Here is a 19154-nt window from a genome sequence, read left to right on the forward strand (position 1 = left end):
ACAAATGCCATGTTATAGAAGAAAAGCAAAATTAACATGAACTTAAAATAAAACCTTAGAGATTTCAAGCAAAGTTCCTCAGGGCACCAGACCCGTGAGACACAGGTCACTAAGGTGCCTCCTGGAAGCAGAAAAGCTTGAGACGCCCAGGCCCTTCCGAGGGCCCGTCCCACTCGGCCAGCTGGCCTGCCCACGCCCTCCCGGCCTGCGCTCACCAGCCTTTCCATCTCCTGCTCCCAGAGCCGTTCTTGGCGCTGCCGCCGGTGGTACTCCAGGAGGTCGTCCTCATTGTCACTGATCTCCGTGATGCTATTTTTCCGCTCCCGAGTGATGGGCACCCGCAAGTCCCCACTGGACAGCTTCCTCTGGGCGCGGGGGCTCTGGCGCGGCGAAGCCCCAGTCAGAGAGCCCAGACTGTAGGCCGGGCTCAGCCTGCCACTGAAGCTGCCCTTGCGGGGCGCCAGGGACTCCCCAAGCGTGGGTGAGGGGCTCCGTGTCCTCCGGCCCCGAGCCCCCAGGGTCAGTGAGAAGTCCTCTGCTGAGGCCCCGTGGGCGGCCCAGCGCCGGGGCCGGGGGCTCTCTGCCACTTCTCTGGCGAGCTTGGGGTCTGGCGCAGTCCTGGTGGGCATGGGGGAGAGCGCCCGCCGGGACAGAGACGGGCTCAGTGGAGGGAGCTCCCGCATACTGTCCGGGCCCCGCCGGCCCAGGCGGGGACTCTCGGGACGCTGCAGGGTGCGGGTGGCTGACCCATCTGAAAATGTTCGGCCCACCAGCTGGCGTGAGGGGCTGGTTGTCAACACGCGCTCGGTGCCCGGCAGCTCACGGAAAGGGCTGGGGGGCCGGTCCTGGAGCGTGCTGATCTTGTTTCGGGGAGCAGGGACTGGCGGCTGGAACTTGGGGCTGCCAGGAATGTTGGTGGGTTGGCTCCGGGCCCCGGAAGCTGGGTACTCGCTCAGGCTGATAGCCACCACGGGCAGCTGTCCACCCAGCCGGGGGCTCTCAGTGGCTCTGCGGGCCTCCGCCAAGACAGTGGCTGCAGGGCTGTCTGTCAGCAGACCTCGGAGGCCAGGACTGGGAGGCCTCTCATGACCCCCTTTCCTGCCCAAGCGGGGGCTCTCAGAGGCGCGGGCACCGCTCGGTCGGGACTGTGGGGGCTGCAGGGCCAGATGGTAGCTAGAGGAGCGGGCAGGCACCAGCGGGGGCATGGAAGGCGCTGGCTCCTGCCCGCCGGGTGAGTGGCTGGCACAGCTTCCACTGCTGGCTGGTGAGGAGAGCGGCGAGAAGGCTGGAGAGGTGTTCTCATAGCTGGAGCCCACAGACATGGCACCAGGGCTGGTCGGGGGGGACAGCAAGTAGCGCCCACCATTAGCCATGGGCGACAGCGGGGAAGTCGCGGCAGGCTTCTTGCTGGCAGCACCAGGCTCCTCTAGCACCAGTGAATCCATGATTTCCTGCAGGTCCTTCTCAATAGAGCTCACAAGGGAACTGTGGCTGGCGCAGGCGGGGGGTCCCCGCGTTGCAGGCTGCGGGGTGTGGTTCCCATTCACCAGGCTTTCTGACTCTGCTGGTGGGAAATGCAAAGATGCCTCAGGCCCTGGTCTTCAACTCTGGGGAGCTGGATATGCACAAGAATGAGGGCACTCTCCGACCTTCTCCTAGCAGAGGCTAGCAGACGCTAGGACTAGCTGAGGCTAGCAGAGGCTAGGAGAAGGCTCTGAAGCAGCCAGGTGATCTGGGTTCCAGTGCCAGCTCTGCCACTGACCCGCTGGGCAACCTTAAATCACTTGCCCTCGGTTCCCCTTTCTATAAAGGAAGGGGACGGGTGCTACTCTGCTGGCTCTGACGTTTTCGGACTTAGGGCAGGGTTGCTAACGATGCCAGGCACTTCTAGGCCTAGTGGTTGTGGGCTCACCCCAAGACGAGGTTCCTCCCTGCCTTGGTTTCCCCAACCTCCTATCCCTCTCCTTCAGGAAGGACAGATGGACATTCTGTAAAGGGGCCGGGGGCATGCTGTGGAGCTGGCCAGAAGTTTGGGGTGGGGGGGTCCAGTCTAATAGGACATGAGGGCCTCCCAGCACAGCCACGGAAACCCGGGAAAAAGCACAAACCAAACCTCTAGCGCTGGCCAAGAGGCATGCCCGCGCCACTCCGTGCGGCCGGAGGCAGGGAGGGCCGGGCGCTGTCGGGTTGCCCCCGGAAGCCAGGCTGGCCGGCAACTCAGTGCAGCTCAGTGCCTCCAATTATTAGCCCATTAAGCCACGCCAGCAAGAGCCTGCCCTTGCCCTACCCCAGGGCTTCGCCAACCAACCAGAAGTCCCTGGAACCACTGCCCTGGACAGCTTTGGGAATGGCATGATGAGGCGAGGGTGAGAGCAGGGTGAAGCCAGCCAGGGAGTGGGTTGGGCACCCAGGCTCCTGAGAGGCTCACCTGACATCCACATCCACCTGTCCCAGTACCACACTGACACCTGTCATCCCACAGCCCTCCGAATGCCGTGCAGAGTCTCGGGTGGTGGGCTCCCTGGCAGCCTTGCGGTCTCCACCTTCCCCACCCCCTAGGCAGCTGGGTTGAGGGGGGCTGTGCTGGTTCCCTACAACAATCACCAACTCTCCTCTGGGGTTCAACAATTCACACACAAACTGCAGCTGTTCCGCTGCGGAATCGGCGGGCATGGTCTGGGGGGAGGGGCAGGGCCCGAGGACCTAATCACCAGCAGGTGGGACTCACCAGCGCCTGCAGGGGTTCAACCTAAGGCTTCCTTCTGCCCCCTTAGGCCACCATCAAGGGTAAGGTTTGCTGGAGGTGACACAAGAGGCACCTAGTGGTTAGGGTCCCAGACACTGGGGTGGCATCTTCCAGGGCAGTGGGGCTGGCAGAGCCCTCTCTGTCCCTTGGGCACATGATTCCCCAATTCCAGCCAAGCAGCACTTCTTGGAACTCTCCCAGGAGCCAGACTGCCTGGCATTCTCCACCAGTGGCCCAATGGCAGGTGGCAGCAAGCCCAGATCATGGGTATTGTCCTGCCCTGACATGGCAAGCATGGCTGGGATGGGCAGGGAGGAGGACTGTCCAGGAGGACCACCAACCCAACCCCCGGCCCCAGCTGGGCATCTACCTGAGCCAGGACTGTAGGGGGGCCCTGGGGCCCGGCCTCCTGCCGGGATCATGCTCTTCATCCACTTGGCTTCGGCGGGGTGGTTAAAGCGGAGGAAGGTGGACTGGCCCAGGCACAACATACAGCCTACGGAGAAAGCGAACGCTGAGAAGGGCAGGTGCCACTGAGGCAGCCCTCACCCCAAAGCGCTAGCGGGCTCCAAAGAGCCCTGCACCCCCCACCCCGCACTCAGTGTCTACGCGGACCCCGCCTGACGCTGCCTGCGCTTGAGACAGGGCAGCGTGGAAAGAGCACTGGTTTGTGAGTCCCAAGACCCGACTCCCCGTCCCGACTCTTGTTACTAGTAGTGAGATCTCCAGGTGCGATCACTTCCCCTCTGAGCTCAGTTCTCTCAGGAGAGAAATGAGGACAATACCACGGACCTTGCAGAGGGAATAAGACGACGTATGTGAGGGCTTCCTGTGAAGGGAGGTTCTTCAGAGAACACGGACACCCATGTCCCTTCAACCCGTACCAATGATCCATCTATCTGCCCCCTGGGTGGAAAAGTCAGTTTGAGAGGCAGCAATTTCCAGGATCAAAAAAAGCTCTGAGAGAGGGGACAGGGGAAAACCAGGAATCAGTTAGATGCCCCCGGAGGAATCAGATTTTGCTTCCTGGCTCCGGCTCCTTATCATCCTCCTTATCATTGTGTGGGCTAGGGAGAGCCATCACCCTTTTCTGACAAAGCACCCTCTGGCCTGACATCCTCCTGCTCCTTGGTCTTCTCTGGAATCCAGCCAAGCCTAGGGCCAATGGGCCCTACTCAGCCAAGCACATTCCCAGGCAGTAGGCGCAAGCCCAGTCCTGCCCAGTAAGCATGACTACATGGAGAGGGCAGGGTATGTGGGAGCCAGAAATGTAGCCAGGGGCACCAGGAGTGTGCAGAGCCGCAGGAGTGCCCACGTGCGCCTGAGCCCGGCTCACAGCACTGCCCCGCCTGGCCACACTACACGCCTCAGACGCCGGAGCACTGGTGCGCCCTAGAACCACCCTCCCAATTTGTCCACGACCCTGCCCCCAGCCCATTGACCCAATCTGGTACCACTTGGCACCCCTAAGCTTCATGCCAGTCTAAGCTCAGACTGGCAGGGAAGTCTACATTCCTGGACGCTGAGACAGTTCAGCTCAGGCAAGCCACAAGGGCAAGGGGCATCCAGGCCATGTGGATACCGTGGCAGGCCCCCCACTGAGCAGCTCAGGAGCCCGTTGCTGGGACCTTAGGCGTCGCCGTGGCTGGCGGGGAAGGGGCTAACGAACCGAGCAGCCCATAGCAGATAACCAGGGTGGACAAAGCCACACCCAGAGGCCCTCCCCAGTGGATGGGCACCAACAATTCTAAAGACTGATGGGTGGTTAGGAGAGCGGTGAGCCTTCCCCGCCAAGCCGCCAATCAGAGGAGCTGATCCCAGAGTAATCATAACCGGAATAAATAATAGCCAACCACACTTCCACCTAATTACAACCACAGCTGTTTCAGAAAGAGCCCTGCTGGCCCCTCCCCCTCCTTCCAGCCCTTTAACAAGCTAATTAATGATGAGTTCGCAGGGTCTAGACAGACCCACTCAATTCTAGATTGATGGGGGTCGGGGGGAGCCTGATCACACAGCCCAGTCTGGGTCGGAGGTGGGGAGTCTGAGTGGATTCCAGCCCATCGTGCCAGGCCCACCCAAGGACCCTCAGCCCTGGCTTCTAGAGCTGAGAGCTCCCCGCCCCCTCTTCTGCCCCTCAGCCTCCTCCACAGGGGGGTGTGGCCTTGCTGCCTCTGGGCTATAAATAGGTGATGCCGGGCAGCAGAGCTGGGTCTGTATTAATAGAGCGGGCAGGAGGGCAACAGGACTCGGAGCAGCTCAGTCCTGCCCAAATTAACTTTCTATTTGCACTCAGGGGCCCCAGGCATTGCCCCAACTCCGGTCCCTACTCCCCCAAGGGCCTGGCTACCCTATTTCTGGGAGGAAACCTCCTCTCGGTCCAGTCCTGCCCCACACCTCCATAGGTCAGCCCACTCAGAAAATCCAAAACCTCTTCTCGTCCAGGCAAAGTTGTGGTCCGTGCCCCCCATCCCCAAAGGGGCCCAGGGCCCAGCTGTGTGCGAGCAGGTGGGTGGAGAAGCACATCTGGAGGGGAAAAACAGGGCAAAGGAGAGGGCGGATCCTATCTCTGAGAGACACAGAGGGGAAACACCGCACACAAACACACTCTCCTGCAAGCTCACACACACACACCCGCTCCTAGAAACACACAGAGGCGTACCTGCTCCCACGCTCGCCGCCGGACAGTCCCTGCTCAGGGGCCACACAAACAGAATGGACTGGCCAAAGGGAGGCCGCGGTGAGGGCAAGATGCGAGGAAGGGCCCCCGCCCTTCCATCAGAGACCCCTCTCCAACCCAGCACGGGCTTCCCCCCTCCTCATCAGCACCCCTCAACCCCTTCCGGAGGCGGGTCCACGTAGGGGACTTCCGAGCGCGGGGGGAAGATGAGGTCTGGCCGGCCGAGGAGTGGCCCCGCGCCCCGACCTCCCACTCACACGTGTTCAGGGCACGCACACCACCGAGTCTCACAGCCCCCAGCTCCCCCCCTACCCCCCGCGGTCGAGCCCCCACTCCCCACCGCACCCCCCAGACGCCCCTCCCAGCCCCCCGCCCCAGCCCCTCGGCGCCCGCTGCCCGGGAGCGGCGGCCGGCCGGGCGGGGGACTCACCGCCGAGCCCGGACCTCCGCAGCGCCGGCCCCCGCTCGCTCGGGCCCCGCAGGCTCCCCGCCCGCCCCGGGCCGGCGAGGGGGCGGGCCGACCTCCCGCGCCGCGGGCTCCGGGCTCGGAGCAGCTAGCCGCCAGGCAGCCAGCAGCCGCCAGGGCCCGGGGAGGGGCGGGCCGGCCACCGGCGGGGGGAAGGGAGCCAGGGAGGGAGGGACAAAGGAGAGGAGGAGGGGAAGAGGAAGTGATGGAGGAGAGGAGAGGGGAGCGGGATGGAGAGGGCGGGGCGGGAGGATGCGGGCGGACCGGGGACTCCGAGTCGGGGGCGCAGGAGGAGAAGCGAGACCCGGAGGAAAGGTGCGGGGGAGGCGATGGAAGGAAAGGTAAGAGGTAAGTAGAGGCCAGAGGGTGAGGCGTCGGGAGGCAGGAGAGAGGAGAAGCAGGGTCTCACTGAGAGCCCTCTGTGGCTGGCCTCCCACGAGGCCCGGGAAGGGGCCAGCCCCTAACCGGCTGGCTGGTCACCTTGGGCCAGTCACACCCTCTGGCCTCAGATCCCTTATCTACAGAATGAGGAGGTTGTCCCCGTTGACAGCAAAGGTTAAGCTCTGACATTCCATGGCTCCCAGGGCTCTAGCTGGGTCACTAGGTCCAGTTCCAGCCCTCCCTGTGCCACTGTGACAAGGTCACTCCTGGGCTGGGAGTTCAGGTCTAGGTGGTACTCTGTGTAATGTGAGGAGCACTGAGCCCAGCTCGGGTCTCCATCCTAAACACCACCCTGCTCCCCCACACCTCCAGCCGCTCAGCTCAGCTCCCCCACCACCCAGGCTGGACCAAGGCACCGCCCCTTCCAAGCCGGCCCACTCCCCTGGGGCTCCGGAAGCCAACCCCACCTCCTCCCAACCACCAGGGCCAGTTGTGCCTCACTGGCCTCGTGCAGACCTCTCCCACCCCACTGAGGCACCTTCCCATCTGCAACACACAGTGCTACCCGTCTCTGGAGCCCCCAGGGGCCAGCTGGGCTTCTGGGCCAGGCGAGTACCTACCACCCAGCCCAGGCCCCAGACAGTTCCTCTTGTTCCAGAAGAGACCTACCCTCTGGACACCAGAACCTTAAGGGACACACTGTGTTCTCTCAGACGCATTCTATCTGCTCAGAGCTCACAGGCCCCACACACGCTCTCTGGTACACACCAACACTTCCCCAGTCACACAGCCACCACCTTGGCCGTGCACACTGAGTCACACGAACACCCTGGCTGAACACACCCTGTCTCTCACACATGCTTATTCTCACCCACATAATACCCCTCTTAGTTACACACTCATTCAGGCACAGACATCCTTCCACTCAGTCCCTGGAGAGACTCTGAAATCAAAAGCCAACCTCCTTAGAGAAAGAAAGGATTTCTCCACCCTTGCTAAACACCTACCCACACTGCCATACTCCACACACGCTCTCACACGCACACTTGTACCTCACTCCCCTTCTGAAGGAAAATGGAAGAACCATTTAGGGTTAAATGCAAACTAGGGGGAAGCTTAAAAAAAAAAAATCTCCTCAGGAAGAATGATTCATCGGTCTGGAAACTGTGACAGCCAGCTGGACAGACCCAGACAGACACGGAGGATGCCCGCCAGTGAGAAATAGGGCAGGAGGCAGGCACAAAGAAGGGAGCAGCTAGGAGCCTTTGCTTTTTCTCTCCTTCTTTTGATCTTTATCTTATACCAGAGGACAGTTGGAAGCTTCACTCCCATTTTACAGAAGGAACAACTGATAATTGGGCGGGCAAGGAAGAGGCTCAGTGTCCTGGATCCCAGAGGGAGACAGCTGGATTACCCAGGAATCCCAGCTTCCCGGCCACATTCCAGGGAGCCCCCCTCTTCTGGCCTTCACACAAGCCCCTACCAACCAATGAGGGGCTCAGAGAGTGAAGGAGACGTGGAGACTGGGCTGGCAGCAAATGCTGGGAGTGGATGGGGACCTACTGTCTAGACAGCCTGGGCCCTGAGCTGTGTGGCTTTCTGGGTCCTCCCCTGGTCCGTCCCCTCCCAGAGCTTTCATGTGGTCTGGTGCTGTGGTCCCAGGGTGGGGCAGCCTCGGCTGGACTGAGATTCCTTCTTACTTCCTTGGTCACATTCCCAGCTCCACCTCTTGCTCCGTAGAGAAGAGGGCAGCGTGAGATGTGCCAGGACACCGGGCTATGGAGGTGGAATCGGGCTCGCCCTCGGCTCCCTCATGGCACGCTGCCGTGTCCACAGCTTTAGCAAAAGCTAAAGGCTGGCATCTGCTTTCTGCCTGCCCCCCACCCCCACCCCCGGCCCAGGCACGGTCCTCCTGGAAGAGCCTGTCACTGCCATCTCTACTCCTCATGACATGCGCCTGTCCAAGTTGCCTCTGGCTGGGCGCAGTGCCCAGCGTGTTGCATCTATGGACGGCCCGGCCCAGCCAGAACGGGCTCCTTGTTCTCTGTAGGGTAGCCCTCTGTTTTCAAAGAGGAGGTCCTCCTCTAAGGCTGGGTCAGGGGAACAAGACAGGGAACACGATTCTCTTGTACCTGTGCCCACAGATAGGCACGTGGCGAGTTCTCAGATCCACCCGGGACTGCGCACATGGACAATCTGGCACCGTCAGTCCTCCGTGCACCCCCATCCCCCACGTGAACACGCTGGTCCATAAACACGAGGAAAGACACAAACAGCGATACACAAGCCCAGAGTCACAAACACATCCGGAGAGATATAAACACACTCCAGTTACACAGACACACAGAGATAGCACATGCACCCCCGAGCCACCCAGTTTCCAGGGAAACGCACTCCCAAGAATGTCCGGAGTGGGGCCAGGCAGGGCTGGGCTTGGTGCTGTGCTCCAGAGATGAGACAAGGAAAGCCTCAGCTCCCGGGAGCCCAGGGGAGGGGGAGTGCTAGGGAGAAGAACACCCGTTCCTTTGTGCCTCTGCCTACCCCTCCCCAGGCTGCCAAGCTCCTGAGACAGGCAAGCCCAGACAAGGAGGCTATGGGAGTGGGAGGGAGCCAAAGGGAAGGGGGTTTAGGGTCAGAAGAGAGTGGGAGGTACATATTTGGCAGGGTGGGCCCTTGGCTGGGGAAGAGTTAGGGGTCACTGGGGCCACAGGAAATGCCTAAGAATTCCCATCTTGACCCAGGCCCGCCCTCTTCTCAGGGAGCTAGTGATGCTCTGGGAAGATGAGCAAGGCGGCCATAGAGAGCACCCGTCCCTCCACCCTGCTCACAGCACACAACACGAGGGATCTGGGGCTGGCGAGGCAGGGCTGGGCTCCTTCTCTAGCCTTCTTTGAACTCTGCCCCTCCCTCTCCTTGCTACTCTACTAGCGAGCCTCCACACACCCAAATCTTGGGGAAGATGATCTCTTGGAGGTTGAACAGGGCTGTCAGGAACCAGACGGCATCACAGCCAAAGCCCCAGTTTATGGGGGTTCCGCCTCTCATCTGGAGTCAGAGAACTCGAAGCCCCAGAAGAGGCCAGGGCCTGCCTGCTTCTGCCGCTGGCGGACCTGTGTCCCTGAAGCCAGGTGTCCCCCTCACACTCCCAAGGGCAGGAAGAAAGGAGTAGGGCAAGGTTGGGTCTCCTGGGTCAGCTGGGAAGGGCATAGCATCTAAGGAGAGCCTAAGGGATGTGAACAGAAGGACAGAGGGAAACAGGAATGACTGGGATTTCCACTGCCAAGGAGTTTCCAGCCTTTAAGAGGCAAGGGTCTCCAGAAAACAATGGCAGGACATCAGTCCTCCTGCTCAGAGCCAGGCTTGGCCTACAGCTCCCATCCTTGCGTCATGCCATCCCTACCCCCCACCCCAAGTCTGCTTTCCTCACTCCCTTGATGTGACGATTCATTGTATAAATGGATGCCCAGGGCAGACGCACCTGGTCTGTCAAAGTGCCGCCCGGGCCGACCACTGAACTGCCCGGTCACCATAGGAACTAGGGGCCCGGTTTTCAGAGCCACCTGACACAACAGAAGGGCCTGTTGCTTTGGGGAACAGGATGGTAACCATATTCATGACCCCAAAGCTACTGTGGACGGTATTTTAACAGGAGGGAGCATGTCCTCAGATCTCCCCTCTGCTCCGGCCCCATCAGGGGGTACCGGCCTCCCTCCCCACCCCTGCGTCTTTTCACAGCGACTCCCTCTTGGCACCCTGAAACAACACGCCAGCTACAGTTGTCCTCACTGTTGCTTCCGCCGCCGCCCCTTAGCCATCACTAATGGCCACCCCACCGTTCCCCCTGCCCTTTGAATGCGGTCATCAGAACCTCCCCCCCCCGCCCCCACCGGGGAGGTGACCAGAGAAGCAGGTTGAAGACACATCTGGATGCTAAAGGAGTCTGGGATGTTCCTGAGGCACATCCAGAGGCAGCTTAGCACCCCACCGGCTCTGTGGCCGGCAGGCGGTTACCATGGCAACCGCGGCAGCAGGCTTCCCCCGCCCCTAGCCTAGGCTTTTAAACAGAGACCCACGCCTCTGGCTGAGGGGTGGCAAACCTTACCCTGAGTGAGCCGGGTGGGTTGCCGGACAGGGAGCCCATCGATACTGCAGACGTTGCCACAAGGGTAGAGAGTGAGGGTGCCCCGCACGTTCTCGATGTAGCAGTGCTCTGGAGCCAGGCCCGGACCCTGCAGTGAGATGTCCCTGGCCGCCGAGCCAATCACTGTCTTCCCTGAAGACAGAAGGCAAACTGAGTCAGAGGCTGAGGCGGCAGGGCAGGGAGGACGGCAAAGGAAATGGAAGTCCACCTCCTCCTTCACGAAGGATCGCTGCCTACCACTGGCCGCCCCTTTTGGGTCCCCGAGCCTGGTGGAGATAGTCCGTGGTAGAAGCTCGGGGCAGGCAGAGAAAACTCTGGCTCACAGATGGGGAGACCCAGAGGGCACAGAGGGTCCAGGCTGCTCAGGCAGAGAAGGGGCACTTCTTTTCTGCAGACCTTCCTTTAGTACCTCCAGCTCCTTGTCCCCAAGTCCTCTTCCTCCATCCCGCTCCCCACTCTGTTCCTCCAAATCTGCCATCTCTCCTTCTTCTCTCCCCCCACCTTCTGCACCTGCAACCCTTGCCCTCCCTCGCTCCCCTCCGTGCTGCAGCTCGCACAGCTCCCCCTGGCAGAGCCCCCGGGACTGGTATTTGGAGAATGTGGGGAATGTGGAATCGCCAGGGCAACAAGTGCAGCCAGGGGAGAAGCGAGGCCAGGCAAAAGCGAGCAGGAGGGGGGCCGTGCCAGGGCCTTATCTTGGGAGGCCTCCCCTACTCCCGTCCCTCCGTCCCTCCAAGCTCCACAGGTCCCTGCTCCCATGCTAGGCATCGCCCGGTAGTGGGGCCCCTTTCTTCTTGGCCACACTGGTTGCTAAGAGCAGTGGGCTCTCCTGTTTCCGTGCTCTCCTCCTTGTTTCTAAACTGATCTTTAATCCCAATCACGGAGCTAGATTATCTACCGAAGAGGGCCAGGCAGTCCAGGGAGGCCGAGACAAGGCAAGCAAGCTGGTGGAGTGGGGTGGCACGGCCCCACATCTGGGGGAGGCGAACGTGGCGGACAAAGGGCAGAAGGTCCCCACCATGTGCCTGGAATCCGGGGCAGGAATGTCTGTAAGGACGGAGGGATGGCAGGGGGCCCCCCAGGACCTACCTTCCTCCAGAGGCAGAAGGGTGATGGCCGTGCTGAGCCGCCCACTGCCCAGGCTCACCAGATGCGGTTTGTCCGTCTGCACCTTCAGCCCTTTGCCTGTCTCGATCAGGTCCAAGGGCCCTTTCTGCAGGTAGTGGGGGTGGGGGATGAGCATGGTGAGAGCCTCCAGGCCAGAACCTGAGCACTCGCGTCCCAGTCACACCGGCACCCTCTCCAGCGCTTGCCCTCTCCAAAGGGCTCTGAGGGTGTCGAAAGGCTCAGCACAAAACCTTGCACGGAGCAGTATTACACTAAATTGTAATGAGATCTGAATCTAGGGCACTAACTCGTCCCCCTGGATTTATCTCAAGTCTTGGCTTAACTGCCCCTTTGTCTATGAAGACAGAAACAAGGAGAAAGCGAGGGGAGCAGGCGGGCGCTGGGGACAGAAGGGGGTGCTGCAGAGGAGGGCCGGTGCAGACTTGTCCCTGCAGACTTGTCCGTGGCCATCCCCTTGGCCATGGCTTGCCTCCGTGAAACTAAATCACAATGGAGGACAGGATCCCAGATCGAGGAGAGGGACACAGCCCAGGGTCAATCTGTAAACCGCTTCCTGACTTCCAAAGGGTATATTCTGGGTGAACCAATTAACCTGATTCAGATAAAGACTTAGCTGTTAATAGGCTTGGGACCTGGGGAAGGGCAGACAGGAGCTGCTGCTCTCATCCCAGGGCTGGGGCCACGGGTGGGGAGAGGAGCCAAACCCACCCTCTCCGACAGCCCTCTTGCCCCTTGGCCTTGACCCCACTCACCTTTACCATTGCTTGGGTCTTGCATCCCGCGCCGACCTGGTTCCTATTGAGAGCGTCCATGGTCCTGGGGTTCCAGAGGGCCTGGGGGCACAGCAGAAGGCAGGTGTTGGTGGGGAGGCCAGGGGAAGAAAGGGAAAGGAGTAGGCTCTGTGGCCAGGCTCTCAGGGTGGGGGGGCGGTACCAGTCACCCTCATTCCCAGCAGGCTCATGCAGAAGAGAAAGTGGAGGCAGCTCAGGAGCTTCTGGGGGGGAAGGCAGTGCCTTGTCTACGGCCACACACAGACACCACGCACACCCGCCCTGACCCCTGCCACCATAAGCCCAAGGACCCCTAGAGGCCCAGCCTGCACTTCTAGGCTTTCTTGCCTCCAACACCCAGGAGCCAGGCTTCGGAGGCAGAGGACCCCCAGACACCTGGAGCCAGATGTAGTGTGGGGAAAATCTGCCTCCGTGAGGGAAGCCGGGGGTCTGAGGAACTCCCTCAGGGACACTGGTAGCCAGAGACACCCCCCCCCCAGGTGGGTGGCAGGGCTGAGGAGAAGCGCCCTCCTGCACCCTTCCCCTCTCCACCTCTCCCTTTGTCTCTTTTCCCCGGGGTCTCAACAGGGTGTCTGCTTAAAGGAGACACCACGGGAAAAACTCAACCATTCCTGCTTTCTATATGTCTCAACTCCTACACCCTCTCTTCCCCAGAAAGCAGTCTCACCCCCGGACAATCGGGAAAAATCCCTCAGTGGTGACTAATAACAGGAATACAGCTTTCTAGGGTTCTTTATCTGATCTGGTATTGTAGGAAGCTTAGGGCTTCAGAACTAAGGGTAAAGTAGATCCCAGAGCCAGAACTTGAACTCTTCCCACCCATCCCGTTCTCCCTGGCTCACAGTTTTGGTACCTGAGAAATGCGAGGGACCTTTGGGAACTAACATGTGCCTGCATGCCCATCCCTTGACCATCTTGCTAAGGTGAGAAGCTTCCCATTTGCTGCTGACATGGGGCTGGGGACAGCCAAGAAAGTGTGGCTCAAGGTAGGAGGGAGACCTGGGAAGGCAGGGTTTCCCTCTGCTTTCTCTTCCTGCCCTCGAACAGGGCCACAGGGCTGGGTGACTTGGAGAGGAAGTGGGGGCAGAAGCCAGCATTCCAAGGAGTGTCTAACCCTGGCAGTGGGGCCCAAGGGCCTCAGCCATAGAGAGTTACTAATTTTACTCTCCCAGCTTCCACCCTTCCGGACCTGGACGGCATCACGTCCGTCACTGTGTCCACCCAAGCTGGCGGAAGAGAAACCGGAATAGGGCCTGCGGCCCACCCCAACTCTGCCTGGGAAGAGGGAAGGGACAGGCCGTTAACCTACACCAAGCTCCAAGCTGGCCTGGCACCTCCCCAGGAGATCTGGCCATGAGGAAGAATTTCCAGGGTCAGAGCCGGCAATACTGTTTCCTTCCACTCAGGGAAATCCCGCAGCCTTCTCCGAGGGAAGAGAGGTGAGACAGCGGGCTGGGAATGGGGAGTTTACACGAAAGAGGGAGTAAGAAAATAAAACAATAACGGTGAAGGAAAGGCATCATCGTTTAGTGGAAAGAGCTTTAGACTGGGAGGCAAGGGCCTTAAATTCTCACCCTGACTTTATTATTTATTAGCTGTGAGATCTTGGACAAGTTACTCAAATTCTCTGAGTGTCAAGTCATTCCCTATAAAAGTGGAATAATGACTTTTTCACAAAAGATTGTCTGGATTAGTGCTTGCCCGTGGCTAAGGGTAGGATGGAGAGTGACTATAAATGGGCACAAGGTTTCTTTTGGGGGTGATGGAATTGTTCTAAAACGAAACTGTGGTGGCGGTGGCACGGCTCTGTAAATATACTCTAAAATCAGTGAACACGTACTTCAATTAAGTGAATTTTATGATATATATGTTATTCTCAATAAAACTTTTTTTTTAAAGATTGTATTTATTTACTTGAGAGAAAGCATGCAAGCGAAAGAGAGCATGAGTGGGGTGGGGGGGGCAGAGGGAGAAGCAGACCCCCCCCCCCCAAGCAGGGAGCCCAACTCCGGATCACAACCCCAGCGGAAGGCAGACAGCTCACCCACTGAGCCACCCAGGTGCCCCGACAAAACGGTTTTTTAAAAAAGACTGGAGAGTCAGGTATCACAGTAAATGACACTCTGTGACGCGCAAAGCACCATAAACCTGCCAGTGGTTAGTATGCGCGTCAAGATGAGAACGATTCAGTCGCTTCACCTTTATCCGTCAAATTCGTCACCATCCCCGTTAGGCCGATTTTGGGCGCGTTCGTTTATTTACACCGAAGAACTTCAAGTGCAGGTAAAGATTGTAAAGGAAAAAGGCTGATGGGGAGCAAGAGTGAGGAGAGGAGAACGTGAAAGGACAGGGGAGATGAGGAGGGAGGTGTGGGGAGAGACCGAGAAGAGAAGAAAGAGAAGAGGTAGCAATCAGCAGGTTCGAGGCTGTGGCCCCAGCTCAGAAACCTAACCCGGGGGAAGTGGAAGCCACACGAGACCGACGCGTCCCCGCGGCCCTCAGGCGGCGCTTCGACTAAGGGGCTGCCCCGCGGCCGCCTGGGGGCGCGCGCTCCTCGGACCCCTCCCCGGGCCCGGGTGGCCAAGCGGCGCTGCGCCGGGGCGCCCTCCCCCGCCAACCCGCTTCCGTGGACACGGCTACCCACTACCCCAGGCAGTAATTACCCACTCCCAGCGCCCCGCCCGGTCCCGCTGCCAAAAAAAGGCCCCTGCGGTGCGGGGCCGGCTCCCGGGAAGGAGGGAGGCGAGGGCGCACCGCGCTCAGCCTCCGCTCTCCGTAGCCCTCGCGCACCTCCTGGGGCGCAGCGCGGCAGAGGCCTGGGAGCCGGGAGGGGACCCCGTGGTGGGCGAGGCTGCGGCTCCCGCGGGTGACCCCGCTCAGGCCAGGCCCCTCCGGCCCCCTCGCCCAGCGGGGACGCGCGGGCATCCAGGCCACGCGGGATCAGCCCGTCCCCAGCCCTCTACGCCGAGTGGGTGTCCAGAGTCACCGCTTGGGGGTCTTGGCACCGAATTAGGGTGAAGGGAGGCCCGGGGAGGGCCGACAAGGGCTGCAACCAACAGGCACTGGAGGAAGTCCAGGCTCCAAACCGGGCCCCCGGCCAAAGGTCCCAGGCGAGTCCCCCCAGCGCCAGCCCGGCCCTCCGCCGCGCCCTGCTCCGGCGCTCCCCGGGGTCCCGCGGGCCGCTCCAGCCCTCACCTGTGGCCGGGGGGGCCAGCCGAGGCCTCGCCCAGGGCGTCGCATGGCCGCCGGCCGAGGCCTGCGGGGCCGAGCTGAGACCCTCTCCGCCCGCCGCCGCCTTCGCTTTCTCGACGCACATCCGCCCTCAAGGAAGGGCCGCCGGCAGGGGAAGGAGTCGGGACGGGAAGGAAACTGAGGCTGGGAGCCCGGAGGGCGGGGGCCGGGGAGGGGTGTGGAAAGGCCAGGGCGGAGAGAACTTGAGAAGGGGGGGAATGAGGGGTCAGCGGCGGGGCCGGGTGGGGAAGGGGAGACGCAGGGATGCCGGGGTGGGATGAAAGACGGAGACGGAGGGATGAGGGAAAATGAGAGCTGGGGAGATGGACAGGAGGGGGAAGAAGACGGGGAAACAGTCCCGGGGACGCAGAGCTGGGAGGAGACGGAGGGACAGCGAGGTGGAGGGCCTGGGGACAAGGAGTTGGGGAGACTGAGGACAGAGAGGTCGTCGAGTAAAGGGGACGACAGCCAGGGGCAGCCCTAGAAGGCTCAGAGGGAAATGGAGGGGGGAAACCGAGGGGCGGGGAGCCAGGGCAAAGGAAGAAAAGGGGAGACTGAGGGCAGGCCGCGGCCCAGAAGTTAGGACAGGACCGCAGGCAGGCGGCGGAGGCTCGAGGGGCAGAGCCGGCGAGAGGCGGGAGTGCAGAGTGGGGCTCTGGTTCTCATGGGGGAGCTGTGGGGGAGCTGGAAAGCGCCCCTCTCCGAGGTTGCGGGCGGGGTGGGACTGCCGCCAGGGCGCGGCTCCTCGCTGGCCCTGGGCCTATGCTGCCCGGGGCCCCCAGGTGGGACAAGGCCGCAGTGTTGGGCCGCCCCGCCCGCCGCGGACGCCGGACAAGCGGCCTTTCTTTGGCCGGGCAGGGAGAAGGAGCCGCTTGTTTGCGCAGCCCGGGAAAGGGGCGGCCGCAGCGACACCGCCCGCTCCCCGCGGGGCCGCTGCGGGAAGGGGGGCCGAGGGTGCACGGGAGATGCGAGTGTGAGCGCAGGGCTGCGGGTGTCAGCGGCGGGCTGTGCGGGCGGGAACCGCGTGAGCGCGGCGGGCCGCGCGGGTGAACGGCGGGTCCAGGAGTGCAGCGAGCGCAGCGCGTGCGGACCGCGGGTCCAGGCGTGCGGAAGGCTGCCCCACGTGCGACGGCTGCCGAGACTCGGGCTGCACCGCGCCGGGCGGGCGCGTGGGTGACGCGGCCTGGGGCGCGGTGCGTGTCTGCTGCGTGGGATGCCTGACGTGGTGGGGAGCTTGTGTTTGTGTGCGAGCGGTCCGATGAGTCAGCCCGGGAGCCTCCGGGACGGCTGAGCTAACGGGCCCAGAATGCAGCCCCGCCCTCGCTCCCTGGGTCCCCCGCCGGGCCGCGCGGTCACCCGGCCAGGCCCCCGCTCGCCCCAGCCCCGGCGGAAGCGTCCGCGGGCGCCTCGGCAACCCCGCGCCCAGCGGCCCCTCCCAGGCCCCACCGCCCCCGCCCGCCCGCACTTCCCCATCCCGGAGGAACCCGGATGGCTGGCTCAGCCCCCGCCTCGGGGAACTCCGTTAGGGATACGAATCCAGACCCGGCGGGCGTGGCAAGAGCCTGGGACTCACTCCTCTAAGGGTGCCCCATCCGGCCTCCCGGACCCCTAAACACGCGGGGCCTCGGAGGAGGGCTCGGGAGGCCCCTGACGCGCCTCCCATCTCCTGAACACACCCCAGAGTCCCTCCCGGATTCCCACTGCCTCCGGGCTGGACTCCGCACACACTCCTCGTCCATCCAGGCGGCCCGGCCGGGGACAGGAGCGGAGATGGCGCGGGGAAGCCCCCTCGCCCAGGGCAGGGCTCTCAGTCCTGCGTTCGGCCGGAGAGTGGGAGGAGTGCGGCGCGGGCGGCCGAGCCCCCGCAAGTGTCCGCCCGGCAGTCCGTCTGGGGGCCCGCGGGAGAGTCTGGATGGGGCAAGGACCGGCGTCCCTCCCGGGGAGGAGCGCGAGGGCCCCCTCTGGCGGCTGCGCGGACAGAGGCTCGGGAGGGCAACAGCAAGCAGCTGGCAGAAAAGCAGCGGAGCTGGTCCCCCATAAAGCCCCTTTCGGCCGCCCCCCACCCCACTGCACTCACCTGGGGCGCCCCCACCTCCCCCACGGTTTCTTCTGGGCCCCCCAGCCCAGAGCTGATCTGAGGGCTCCCGCCAGGCCCTGGGACTTCCCCTTATCCAGTCCCAGCCGCGCAGCCAGCAAGACCCACGGACCTAGTGGGAGAGAGCGTCCTTACCTCGCGCGGAGAGAGTGGGTCACCGGTTCCTTCGCCCCGCTCGGCCGCCGCGGCCTCAGGCTCTGGAGGACACTGTTGCTTTTCCCTGGGAGCCCGCTGAGTGGGAGGAGAGCGAGAAGGTCCCGCCCCCCAGTCCCCGCCCCCGTCCCCCGTCCTGTCCTGCCAGGCCAGCCAGAGAAGACGCCCTTGTGAAGCTGGAGCCCAAGGTCCCCCCACCCACCCTTTCCCATAGCAGCACCTCCCCCCCACCCCCACCCCCACCCCGACTGCACAGCGCCCGCTTTGTTCCTCTCTGCAGCTGGGCTCTCCGCTACCATCAACACACGCACACCCCCCTCCCCTCCTCCCCTCCCCTCCGGACTCCCCTAGACCACCCTCCACCCCTAGGCCTTAAGGCTCTTCTGAAAGGGTGTTTTTGATAATTTCTCACTCTCTCCCCCCGCCCGCTCTTTTAAAACCTGAGGTGCCTGAGTCCTCCGTGGCTCCCAGTGAAATCTCTTGGTCACAGAGCCCTCCAGAAAATATCTGCTGAAGGGACCCAGGTTTACCCCATCACCCCTCCTCCTCCTCAGCCAATTCCAAGCCCTACCATGAAGAGCTGTAAACAGGGTTGATAACCCTGCATATCAGGCTTCACAGACTTTTCTAAGGAGAGGTAGAAGGGGCATAAAGTGCCAGGCAAAGTGTAAAGCACAGAAACCTGAACTGAATCATCTCGCCCCCATCCAGGTAGCTCTGCCCTCCCACCACCTGCGAGCTACAGACAAGACAATTGAGCACACCATCCTAGAGCAGTTTGGATCTCTGTAGGAGTAGGGGGTTAATGAAGAAAAGGAGGGACTAAAAACCTAAGAGGAGTCTAGAAACTGAGCCTGGGTAAAGTCTTTCTTCATCTCAACCCCACCCCGAAATCCAACGCGGACAGTGGATCCTTACCTTGCAAAGCCAGCTCTTGCCCCAGGAGACTGACAGGGGAGGCCCTAGGGAGCTGACCTCAGCCAGGCTGGACCTCTTTAACCTGTCCTAGAGGGATCCCTGAGGGCTTCCAGCTGGGGCAGAGAGAAACCGATTTGCCTTCTTTGGGATGAACATATCTTGTTCTGAGTCAGTGGCTTTAGTTTGTGCTCTCTTTCCCTAACCCTGGAACAGCAGGAGGCTGAACTGTAGCAATCTTTGGTCACTCATTGACAGGGCCAGCATTAGCAGGGGGGCCCCCCACGGCTGGAGGCTGGGGCTGACTGGAGCCAGGCAGTGGACAAGAGGGGGGAGGGGAAAGACACTTTGCAGTTACCAGCTGTGGCTAAGAGAGGTCAAACAAGCAAGGCTCCAGCCAGGCATGGGGGTACCAGGAAGCCTCAGG

General features: G+C 61.8%; 1 protein-coding gene across 23 annotated transcripts in view; it reads right to left on the reverse strand.

Moving 5' to 3' along the window:
- PHLDB1 (pleckstrin homology like domain family B member 1) overlaps positions 1-18939 on the reverse strand; it is a 44430-nt gene extending 25491 nt beyond the window's left edge. Inside the window, exons 1-8 of one of the 23 annotated variants that reach the window (XM_087868382.1) lie at positions 18731-18939; positions 17795-17890; positions 13643-13785; positions 12295-12375; positions 11504-11627; positions 10376-10546; positions 3117-3242; positions 216-1564 (exon numbers count right to left, since the gene is read on the reverse strand). In XM_087868382.1, coding sequence (XP_087724508.1) covers positions 216-1564; positions 3117-3242; positions 10376-10546; positions 11504-11627; positions 12295-12354 — 1830 coding nt within the window. In that variant the 5' untranslated portion in view covers positions 12355-12375; positions 13643-13785; positions 17795-17890; positions 18731-18939. Of the gene's footprint in view, positions 1-215; positions 1565-3116; positions 3243-3538; positions 5387-5408; positions 5730-5856; positions 6034-10375; positions 10547-11503; positions 11628-12294; positions 12376-13642; positions 13786-15528; positions 16898-17794; positions 17997-18252; positions 18323-18730 lie in introns of those variants that run through there. The other 22 variants (XM_087868381.1, XM_087868379.1, XM_087868380.1 and 19 more) reach the window with 22 other exon arrangements.
- Between the last annotated feature and the right edge of the window lie 215 nt (positions 18940-19154).

The sequence above is a fragment of the Ursus americanus genome, chromosome 16 (genome assembly GCF_024610735.1).
Source record: "Ursus americanus isolate L20-20 chromosome 16, mUrsAme1.1.p, whole genome shotgun sequence".
Taxonomy (NCBI): Eukaryota; Metazoa; Chordata; class Mammalia; order Carnivora; family Ursidae; genus Ursus; species Ursus americanus.